This window comes from Carya illinoinensis, chromosome 11 (genome assembly GCF_018687715.1).
Source record: "Carya illinoinensis cultivar Pawnee chromosome 11, C.illinoinensisPawnee_v1, whole genome shotgun sequence".
In the NCBI taxonomy this organism is placed as follows: Eukaryota; Viridiplantae; Streptophyta; class Magnoliopsida; order Fagales; family Juglandaceae; genus Carya; species Carya illinoinensis.
In genome coordinates, this window is record NC_056762.1 from 41771725 (window position 1) to 41784211 (window position 12487).

The window sequence follows — 12487 nt, forward strand, 5'->3', positions numbered from 1 at the left end:
TCTCTGAACATCTCATAATATATTTAATATTAGATAATTAGAAATTATTTATTAAATTTTATTCTTAAACTTATTATTTAATGTCACATTATAAGATAATAAGAGAATAATGAGAAATGTGATGATGAATAGATTTTTTTTAAAATAATATTATATACAATCACTTTTACGTACTCCACTCCACTTAAGTTATTCGTTGCGTCAATTTTTTAATATACAATCAATTACATCGATAAAATACACAAAAAAATATATAAAAGTAATTGTACATAAAATTTATATTTTTCTTTTATTGCAATACATTTGTTTTGTTTTGTATTGACCCTACAAACCCAAAGCAGAGCTGGCTACTTTTGTACACGTGGATAAGGTGCCATGTCACTAGGACTGCATTTGCAAGCAAGCACGTACTCTTATTGTTCCTCGCTTAGCCCTCTTTTTAGTCGATTTTAAAATTATTTTTATTATAAAATAAATTTAATTTATCTCAATAAATTACATTAATTTATGAGTTTATTTTTATATATGTAATAGTTCTCTTAAAACTAATGTCAACCAAAAAACAAATGGTTATGACAATTTATGTACAATCAATAATTTAATAAAAAAATCTACACAACCTCCCAACACCCCAACATCCCACCCTTTTTCAATTTTTTAATATTTTTTTAATTTTTTTTTTGAATTTATTTTTTTTAAATTAATTTAATTATTTTATTCATTATTTATATATTAAATATTTAATAAAAAATAAAATAATAAAAATTAAAAAAAAGGTAGGGTGTTGAGGTGTTGGGAGGTTGTGTAGCAAAACCCTTTTTTGTTTGCCTATATTAAAAGAAAAATTCTATTTACAGTCCACACTTAAAGATTACATGTGTAGATACTTTATTAAATAAGAAAAAATATTATTTTATGGTGAAAATTTTTGTAATTTAAAAAAAAATTTAAAGATAAAATTGCTTACGTCTACATAGCAGTCTCTAAATGGGAACTATTCGTAGCATTGCTCTATATATAGATATTGCTAGTGAGCCGCCCAACATTTATTGCTCGTTAGTATATTTTAAAAAAAATCTTTTATTTTTTTAATATCTTTTCAACATTTTTAATTATTTAAAAAAATTAAAAGTTATACAACTTTATTAATAATCACTTACTTAACCATTAAATAAAAACAATGAATGAAAATAAGCAAGCGGTAAGTTTGAACGATAAATTTGAGGGCTTCCACTGACATTTTTCTACATATATATATTTTGAAAAATAGTGAAACCTTATATAGCTTTTGGTTACAGTAAAAGCATCCACATTTGGTATAGACATATGCACATGCAAAGTCATATTTATATAATATGAGTCTAAATTTATCTTCATTAGATTATGCATCTTCAAATATTTACATAACTATAAACAGTATTTTTACATATTTGAAAATCTACTATTCATTTCCCAAAACATATTTTACTCATTCACTCTTCAAAAAATATTTTACTCAAATATTTTACATATTTGAAGATCAAACTCGTGCATATCTCTCTCACAAGTTCTGAGTACATGTATTAGATGTTAATTGCATATATTAAAACAATACACGTATTAACTCAATATATGGAAATTGTAAACTCTATAAAAAAAAAGGTAAAAATAAAATAATAAAATGATAATATTTTATTATTATTTTATTTCAAATATACATAAGCTAATGTGTGTTTTGTTTGAATGGTAAAATAAATCTTCAAAAGAGGTGATTTGCATATGCAAAATGAATCAACGTGGATGCTGGTAGCTAGAGCATATATATTTTGACTGGCCTTTGTAATTTCTACCCAACGATAATAGTAAGGGAGAGGGGGTGAGAGGATTTCTTTGGTTCCAATTAGGGCTGTAATCGAGTTAATTTTTGACTTGTCGAGCTCTCGACTCAAAATATTTGAATTCGAGCTCTAGATTTCTTTTTAAATTTTTGTTTGAGTTCGACTCGATAAGTTAAAATCTCAACTCAAACTCGTCCTACAAACGACTTCGAATCGAGTCGAGCTCGAGCTTGAATTTTTTTTTTTTTAGGAATAAGATTTAATAATTAATAAATTAAATAAATAAATAAAAAGAACTAATATCAAATTTATAAAACTAACAAGTAGAATCTCTATTAAATTATAAAATTTTAAAAAATTTATAAATAATTAATATCTAACTAGTTAATATTTATTTAAAATAATATATTATACGCCTACATATATTATAAATACATACACTTAATATGATAGCATATATTTATTTCATTATGGCTCCCACATACTATTATATGAAATTATTAAATTTTATCGACTAATTATTATACAAATTATAAAATATATTTATGAAATATATTCACCATATAAACATAAGTAATTAGAATATATATTATATATTTAATTATAAAAGTGATATGTTTATATTATTAGCTAATACATATATATATGCATAGGTATATTTATATATTTATTAATATATGAATGAGTTTTAATCGAATCGAATTAATGAGTCGACTCGAATATAAACAAGTAAACCTTAATTGAATCGAATCAAATTTTATCAAATATATGTCATATATAGATCGAGTAGACATCTATTTTTACGAACAAATTGTTTTTTTCACGAATTGAATTTAATTCGATTCGAATTTGACAATCGAACGGGTATCGAAGAGATTTGCTCATTTAAAGCTTCCAATCTTCTGAGTTCCGCCTGGTTGCTCTTTTTCTCCTTTAAACTTGTTACGTCAGTCGATGTCACGATGACATGCCTCTCTCTCTCTCTCTCTCATACACGCAATGACGCTCGCACATGGCACATCCCTTTAAACTTGTTACGTCAGTCGATGTCACGATGACATGCCCCTCTCTCTCTCTCTCATACACGCAATGACGCACGCACACGGCACATCCAGGGAAGATAACGTGTCATTTTCCTATCCTTTGTAATTTATAAATGGAACTAATTAAATATATATATTGACCAGACAAAAGTATATACATTTGGTAGGTAGTGGCACATGTCACATAAATATATATATATACTCTATTAAAAAAATAAACATATCATTGACGTCTTCCAAACCAATATACTTTTTAACTTCTATTTTATACATTGCGGTCACTCAGTGATTTGCAGAATTTTTTCTATATTTATACCATTCAGAGTCAGCCCAGTTTCTTGGAAGATCGACACGCCCAATCTGCCATAGACAGATGTACAGACTGATCTATCATGTTTGCACCACCACCCACTTCCCTTTGCACGATTGCAAGTCCTTCAGATCATGAGGATTTGAGAAGCCGTGCGCAGGTCAAAAGCTACGCCTATTCAGAAATTAAAGCTTCAGAGTTATTTGGTGGTCATTACCCGCCACCAGAGCCAAACGCCGAGCTCAATCGCTCAACACCATGCACGTCAATTAGCAGCGACCCCACCATGATAAAGAAACTTTACCACAATGCTAACGAGCGAGATCGTCGTAAGAAGCTCAACAATTTGTACCTTACGCTGCGTTCTTTACTTGAGCCTGCGGCTGATCAAACGGTACACAAAATCTTTCTTTATTTTTGTTTATATTTTTGTTTTGGATTTCTTGAGAGTTTCATGGGAACAAATTAAAGGAATAAAACTCAAACAAGTGTTAATGTCAAAAAGTGCACAACAAGTCGAAATGATAAAAAGAATCATTCTTAGTCTGTAATAAAGATTTAGATCTCGATCGATATGATCTGCAGCGCTCAGCGTGGTCCGGTGCGGCTGTGTGAATGTCTATGATAGTGAATAAAAAATAAATACTGAAAATATAAAAAAAAAAATATACACAAATTTACGTAGTTTGGTATAAAATATAAGTCTACGAAAATTTTGAAAATAAAATATCTATTATAATAAGTCTATGTAGAGTCTTTTGTAATCTCTCGTCATCATTGTATAATAGATATCAGTGGTTTATCTTTTGATTAAGAGATTGTTGTTGGAGTTTATCTCCTCTGCTTGAAAAATCAAAGTCGAGATTAAAGAAGAAGTCTCTTTTAGCAGTCTGATCCTTTTTCTTTTATCATCTGCTTCTTTCTTGTTTTACGACGTTATATCACTCCACACTTATGTCACATATTTTCTTTTTTTTCTTGACATCTTTCTATCTTTTCAGCCTTTTCATTTTCTCTTCCTATTCTTGTCTTTTCTTTTTTCCTCCTAACGAGACCCTTGGACTGGACCTAGTAGACTTATTTTGGGTCTAGTATATTTTATTCATCCAAAAGCACTAGAAGAGTTTTCAATGCTGGCCTACTTTCATTGTCATGGCAAGTATTTGAGTAGGGGAAAACATAGTTTTAATTCCTAGGAAATTAGGGATGAACTCCTTTCCCTTGATATCTTGCCAATACGGCCCGTGTCGAGATTCTCTTTTGCGAAGCAGCTGGTCATGTGACGTGCTTATTTTAAGAATTATTTCGAGGAATAATTCTACTATCATCTCTATATTATATACTTTCTTTTTTTTTTTCTTTGACAAAATAAAAAGACTCATAATATATATTTATATATATATATATATATAGTCACGACAGCAGATTCAATTCATATTCTTTCTAACCATCTTTTGTGTTGTAGCCTTCGATCGACGACTGAATCTGGTCTGGTGCTCTGCTGGGTAAACAACAGAAATAATTGGTGTTTAGCACAAGAACTTATTAAGCAATATTAATATATCCCATTTATTTGTGGTTTTCATGTAATCATGATTGCTGATGTTTTTGCAGAAAAAATTAAGTATTCCGGCCACAGTTTCACGCGTGGTAAAATTCATACCAGAACTACGACAGCAAGTAGAGGGACTGATTCAAAAGAAGGAAGTGCTTTTATCAAGCATTCCTAGGCTGCATGGAGAACAAAATCATATGCAAGAAGATCGAAGGCATGATATGTCATCTCGCAACTCTTTATCTGCTGTTTCGACAAATTGGCTTAACGATAGCGAAGTTGCGATACAGCTATCCACATATAAAGTTCAGAAGAGTCCATTAGCTGAGATCTTGTTTAGTTTAGAGGAAGATGGGTTTCTACTGCTAAATGCTTCTTCCTTTGAATCCTTCAGATCAGGAAGGGTCTTCTATAATTTGCACCTCCAGGTATATATGTTTTCAGTCTATTCACTTGTTTCTTAAACAATACGATATACTTATTTATATGTATTTTGGAATATTCTACAGGTGGAAAGGACTACTAGTAGATTGGAGCGTGAAGTTTTGAATGAGAAGCTCCAGTCATTGTGTGGAAAGGGAAAAGAGTTCAATCACGAATATATTGGCTCTATGCATTTCAACGATTTGCCTATTTAAGTCTTAATGGGATTATATGTTTATTGATCCTCCTTCGCTTACTTAAGATGATTAGGCAGAACCAGTCGAATTTGATTCAGTTATGTTTTTTTAATTTTATTCGAATATGAGTTGAGGTTGAGCTCATTATCATTTGAGCAAGTTCGAACTTATTAATAAACTCTTTAATAATAACAAAATATGTTCATGTGTCTTGTAATTTTATATGATAACTGATACAAACCTAAAAAGATTATATAAAGTAAACTCATAAATTGATGTGGTTTCATAGAATCTGTTAGATCTACTTTATAATAAAAGTAACTTTACAATCTAATATATTATACCAAGTCATATTAATTTGTAAGTTTATTTTTGTGTAATATTTTTGTGGTTAAAGTGTTTTTCATTTTTTTGTAATACTTGCAATATTCTCATTGTAGAGTAAAAAATGATACTAAAAATTAATAGATACAAAATTATTCAGATTTATACAAGCATATAGGATTCGAGTCAAGTTTTATACATATTATAATTTAATAACTAATCATAATTTTATTTAAAATAAATAATTTTGTATTTTAGTTTGAGAGTCGAGACAGTATTGGAACATGGAGACTCCGAATCCCTAACGTAATAGAGAGAAAAACTACATGGTAGGAGGCCATAGCCCATAGGTTGGTTACCTACCGCACATAATACTAGGTTGTACATATGTCGCTCCTTAATACCATAAGGCAGGGCCATGGATTCAGCACCACGGCTAGAAAAGAATAGGCCCAAATCAAAATCTACGGGCCTATATTTTCTTCTTGGACCGGTTTTTTTGTTTCCATCAAGTTGATCGAGTGCCAGTTCTGGGTCCAAAGGACCATGATATATAGGTGTCCACGTTGTTCTCTAATGAGATAGATTATGTGTGGGGGATAAGAGTTTCTCATGCTATGGTTTGGTGGAAGAAAACTTGAGCGGTGGGAATTAAGAAGAGATTAATGAATGGAAATTTTATATTTCGCAACATAAGATTTACGGAGGAAATTGACAGCTCAACTTATCAACTTGGAAAATCTTTGGAAGTTACGCACTCGGCTTCAAAATCAGTCAAAATAAATTCAGCTTTTCCCGGAAAACAACAATATTTTGAATATGGCCAAACACAGTTACACACTGGCTGCATTATGAAGGAAACTTCAACCCGGTTTTTCCTGTGGTCTTTTTCTTTTTCTTTGCTTTTCCTCGTGACCTCAAATGATCATCTACATGGGACATGCATGGTAGGGATGATAAATGTGGTCCTTTTCGAGAAACGATAGATTCGACTATCGGACTAAATATTAAGTAGGCCAGGGCTAATTCATAGAATATTGATACTCTCTGCGAGGAAGAATTATTATGTATACGTCAAAATACGATTATTATAGTACGGCTACTGCTACACAGCCCACTCTTACACCGAATTTGTACCCGATTTTTATTTTATTTTATATTATTTTCACTTTTTCGATATAAAATCCAAGAACTGAAAAATAAAAAAATAAAGAAGTAAACAAAAAAATGTCAAAACATTTTGGTTTGAAGGGTTGTTCAAGTATCATTTTTCCTTAGACTAATGCTCTATATAACACGTACGTACACTTGTGCCATGATGTAAAATGTAAGACTTTTATTATTTTTTAATTATCTTTTATTTTTGTAAAGAAAAATTCAATGATTATTGGGCAGTGCCACACTGCCAGCCCATCATTTTCCTCTAATTCCTTATTAATTATAATCCAATAGTACCACATTTGTGATGTCTAGCTAGCTTGATCAAATGATTGATCTCGTCCCTTACATAAATGACACTTTCTCGTCGGTCTTCAATATTGGAGGTATATATGCATTTGTGCCCTTTATTTGAAACAACATTGTTTATTTGAAACATTTTCTCGAAATTGGAGTAAATTAGAATGGAAGACTAGAAAGGCGAGGCCGGAGAGCCAAGTCTGCAAAGGGCACTGGATATTGGAAGGTGCTAGTATTATAAAGAAATTATAAAAAAACAGTACACCTTGTCATAGTTTGACTTAATATATGATATCTGTTATAAAATTAAAATAATTTTGAGATCTTAGATTATTAAATTCGTTTAGTTATACAATTTAGATAAAATTATATTTTATTAATATTTAAATAAAATATTATTATAATATAATTTTTTAACATTAATTTTATTTTAATATTTATAAAAATAAAATTATTTATTATATTTTATATAAAAATTTAAAATAATTATAATAATTATATTAAATAAGATAAACTAATTAAGATAAAATAATTTAATTTTATAGAACCAAACAAACGTAAGTTTTCGCAATTATTTCACGTGATCGAGGATGGTCCAATCCCAAAAAGGAGACACTGTGTCCTCGTGGAAGCATTCGTGACCATCAATCAAATAATAGAGTGTTTTTTTTATAATTTTTCTAGTTTTGTCTTGAAATCAATTGTTATAAATTAAAGAAAAAATCTTCTTGTCATCTTCATACTTCACATATTATATTTATTTTAATTTTTTTTCATTTTTTTATAATAAATATGTAGTGTGTGGATGATAAAAAGAATAATTTAATTAGTTTAATAAGAATAAAATAAAATAAAAAATAAAAAAATAAAAAATAATATTTTAATATATAAAGTGTGTGGTGTAGCTTATAGGATGATATGTAACATTTCTCTAAATCAAAATATAGAGGCTGTCATGGTTCTTCAATGCGGAAGCAACCGAAACTTAGCCTTGTTTATTTTTAGAAATAAGATGAATTGAATAAAATATTATTAAAATATATTATTTTTATATTAAAATTAAAAAAAATTATATTAAAATTTGAAAAAATTAAATTATTTATTTTATTTTATATAAAAATTTTAAAAAATTATAATAATTAAGATGAGATAAAATGTCACGAATCAAATTATATTGTGACCGTTAGATCATATATATAGACGATGCCAGAGGAGTTCCACAATATTCGTTGATGTATTTTAATTTATCTTTTTAATTAATAGTTAAAGAAGATAAGTAAGAGATTGTTGATAAAATTATATTTTTTTATTTAATAATTTAAAATTTGAAAAAATAATTCTCATATTTGTGCTAGCTTACATCCAGAAAGCACTGGACGCCGCGCTTGCACCATCATACATACATACATACATACATATATATATATATATATATATATAATAGTACTGCTATTATATATGTTATTCAAGTTTGTTCATTTGGTGTATCTCTTAAATTGTTTAGATAGTGAAATTAAATTAGAGAGTTTTAGATGAAAGATGAAAATTAAATAAAATATTATTATAATATTATTTTTTAATATTATTATTATTTTAAAATTTTGAATTGTTTATTATATTTTGTATAGAAATTTGAGAAAATTGTAATAATGAGATGAGATGAAATAATCCAATCGGTCTAGTGTATATTGTACTTTTTTATTTTTTACATTTTATTTTAAATATTTTTTAAATATATTTAAATATTTTTTAAAAAAATACAAATATACTAATAGTCACTTATTTAATCATTAAATAAAAATAATCATTTAAAATAATAAAATAAAATATATGAGCGATCAAATTAAAGTGTATAAGTTGCTATGTAGCAGTATCCTTAGTTTAAATTTTGTAGAGAAACGATGATTTTACATAATATCAGAACAAAAGTCTTAAAATCGATTGAGCCTATATTTCGTCAATTTAATTAAATATTTTATATATTATGCTTAATTATATATTAAATGAGAGTTTGATCCACACATAAAGAGGATATTAATATAAATATAAATAATTTAATATTTCTCTTTCCACGAGCTTAAGGACACAAGTGATTGTTGACGAAAAACGTCTCTTAGTTTCAAAATGTCTAGCTTAATGTTTATATAATTTTTATTGTCACTGTTTGCAAAATATATTCTGCCCCGTCATAAAGTATTGCTTTATTTACAATGCAAAATATTCTTCAAAACCCTATATATATCGAAGGAGAAAGGAACGCGATACGAATTCATAAGCAGCAGCCAAATTGTAGTTATATATATATATATATATAAAAAATAAAAATACTGATACTCATCATTCTCACGTATCAAATATTATTTATTTATTTTTTACACCTTCAGTTGCGGGGACTGCATGAGTTGTTTGTCAGGAGTACTACGTGGCCACGACATACTGAATAATGAGCCAAATCATATTCAAGTGACCTTGTATTCTGAAGATCACATGCAATATTTCTGTTTTCTGTATTTTTTTTAATATATATATATATATATATATATAAAGCCTAGTATCCTTGATCAGTTACATGCCATGGCCTACAAGCTGGGAATTAAAACGACGTCCGTTAGCTAGTACTTACGTTTATGTTTTGTCACATAGAAGTAAAATTATATACTAATTTATATATTAATATTGATTTATTTATATTTAAAATTTAAATTAATATTATTTTAATAAAAATTATTTATTAATCAATCATATTAAATTAATATATATATATATTTATACATAACTAAAATTATAATTAAAATTTTCCATTGTATATAACTGCGCCTACTCGGCAGACTGCAGTGTCGAATTATACAGCTCACGATCTATCAGTTTTCTCTCTCCTTGGTACTGAATTAGCAAGAAAACAAAGAAGTTGTCATGACGTCTAAATCAGCCAGATCACAAATCTATACGGCCTATCAAATTGATGCGCTAATTGATGGGCTTTCATTGTCATTGGGCTCATGAAATTTACCCTCGCGTTTCTCATAAAAGCTAGGTAATTTTTATTTATTTACTTTCTGTCTGTTATACAATAAATTTCAAAATGGAGATGATGCATCACATGAATATAGACAACAGGTCAGCATGCAGATCAAGGAATATTGATTACCATATATTCGAGCTGGCCTTCCTTTCCAAAATGACAACCACAACTACATACACATATATAGATAGAAAGATCATACTAATTAGTATGGAGTTTCCTAATCCCTACGTAAAGTTCGATCTTGTGCAGGAAGTTGAAAGCTCCGCCAAACTGAATTACTAATATTGAACAATATGTTGATCACTGCCCTTTGTTGGACTACGTACGTACTGCTAGGATAGGGACTTTGGGGTTGGTGTGTTAATAATTAATGAATATTGCTCGATTTCTTTTTAGTTATTTCTTCCACGCGTGCCGTTGATAAGAATGTGTGTGTGTGTGTGTGAGAGAGAGAGAGAGAGAGAGAGAGAGAGAGAGAGAGAGAGAGAGAGAGAGGACGTTCCATGTTGCAAAATAGAAGGTACATAGTAGTACTAGTTGATGAGTTCGAATGGCTAAAGCTACTCCTCGATCAATCAGGCAAACTTGATAGGTCAAGCAACCCATGCATTTAGGATAATTGATGAAGAAACAAACAAGATAACGAAGCTGCATCGAACCTGACCTTTCCGAACTTATTTGCGAACCAACTCACATCCCCTAGTCCCTTTCCTTACCCTCCTTGCGCTACCCATTCTCGTATATTAATCTCTCTCTCTCTCTCTCTCTGGTCTATTACGTTCCCGAAATACCCTTAATTTCTTGTAATATACCCTTAATTTCTTGTAATATCAAGTTTATGGCATGATGAGATAAATGATGAGATTGTGATCAAAATGATTAGGTTTTCATGCACCATAAAGAATTTAGCTACTATTTCTTTTTCTAAAAGATAAATTATTACAAACGTACTTTAAAATGTAGCTACGTTATAAAATGATGATATATTTATTTTTATAAGTTAAAAATACTTTTTATTTAATGCATAATTGGGTAAAAAATTTAAAAAAAAAAAAATTATCGTGTACTTATCATGAACCGTGCTCATGTTGAAAAAAAAAAAAATTCATGAACCTTGCTTATAATCTTCCATACATATGCATATATAGTTTCTGCCGATGGTGGAGAGAATGGGATTAAGATCAAAAGACTGGAAACTTTCTTTTAGATTTTATAAATTCAGTAATTTTGTATGGTTTAATTTCCATGATCTTGAGTCTTTATTAATCATTAATGTCTGACAAAAATGGAGCCAAATCAAGCCTTAGGAGGGGCCCTCTAAAGGAAAATCCGAGGTTCTGGGGCCTTCCCAGAATATCGTGGCACATGTGGTTATTTTTGAGGGGCGCATGAGTTAGTGCCCCTCAAAAATAATCGTGGTAAATGCCTATACCGTTAAAAAATGTGCTATATTTTTTTCTTCCTGATTTTGTGGTCTCCTGTATGGAATTGGTGCTTAACTTCCAGAAAATTTACTGGCAAAAATGATAGCACGTTGAACTTAGACACTTTGTATAAACAATACTTTCTTCTTAAAATAAAAAGTTACATAAATAATTAGGAGGCTAGGCTAGGCTTAACTTGCTGAAAGTTGCATTCAGTGACAACTTACCGGTCAGCTAGCTAGTGCATGCATGCACACCTCCTCATGCCAGCCGGTGGAAAATTGATGGTGCAGAAGTTCGGAATATTATTGGAAGGATTTTCAACAAGTTAACGCATGTGATGATCAGAATTGTCGACTGAGAGACTATATATAGTATGAAATTTTACTGTACGTTGAGGTTTAATTTAGAGACAAAATCTAGATAAATTTTTGAAGGAAAATCGTTCATTTTAATTTAGTTTAAGAATATGCAGATCCTCAAATATTGTAAAACCAAGTTCAAAATCTCAAAAGGCTCATTTTAGTCGACCATATATTATATATATATATATATATATATATATAAGTCCCCACAGAATACGTCCGGAGATGCATGAACTGTATATATAACTGATCGAGCTGCATAATAGCAATTAGAAAACTTTAAATGATAATTATACACACCTTAAAGAAAGATATAGGAGAGGTTTGGATAATAATTACTTCATCAAAATGAGTTTAGATGAGATGAAAGTTAAAAATTAAATATAAAAAAATTATTTTTTAAATTATTTTTATTTTAAAAATTAAAAATTAAATTATTTATTATGTTTTATATAAAATTTTTAAAAAGTTATAATAATTAAATTAAATGAGATTAATTAAGAGGGTCTCTCAAGTAATCCAAACAATCTCGTAATATAACTATAA

General features: G+C 29.0%; 1 protein-coding gene across 1 annotated transcript; it reads left to right on the top strand.

Moving 5' to 3' along the window:
• The first annotated feature begins 3091 nt into the window (after window positions 1–3091).
• On the top strand, window positions 3092–5544 carry LOC122281902 (transcription factor ORG2-like). The gene is made up of 3 exons (XM_043093764.1): window positions 3092–3564; window positions 4785–5153; window positions 5235–5544. Exons 1-3 carry the CDS (start codon window positions 3253–3255, stop codon window positions 5361–5363), a joined length of 810 nt encoding a protein of 269 aa, XP_042949698.1. The 5' UTR covers window positions 3092–3252; the 3' UTR covers window positions 5364–5544.
• The last annotated feature ends 6943 nt before the right edge of the window (window positions 5545–12487 follow it).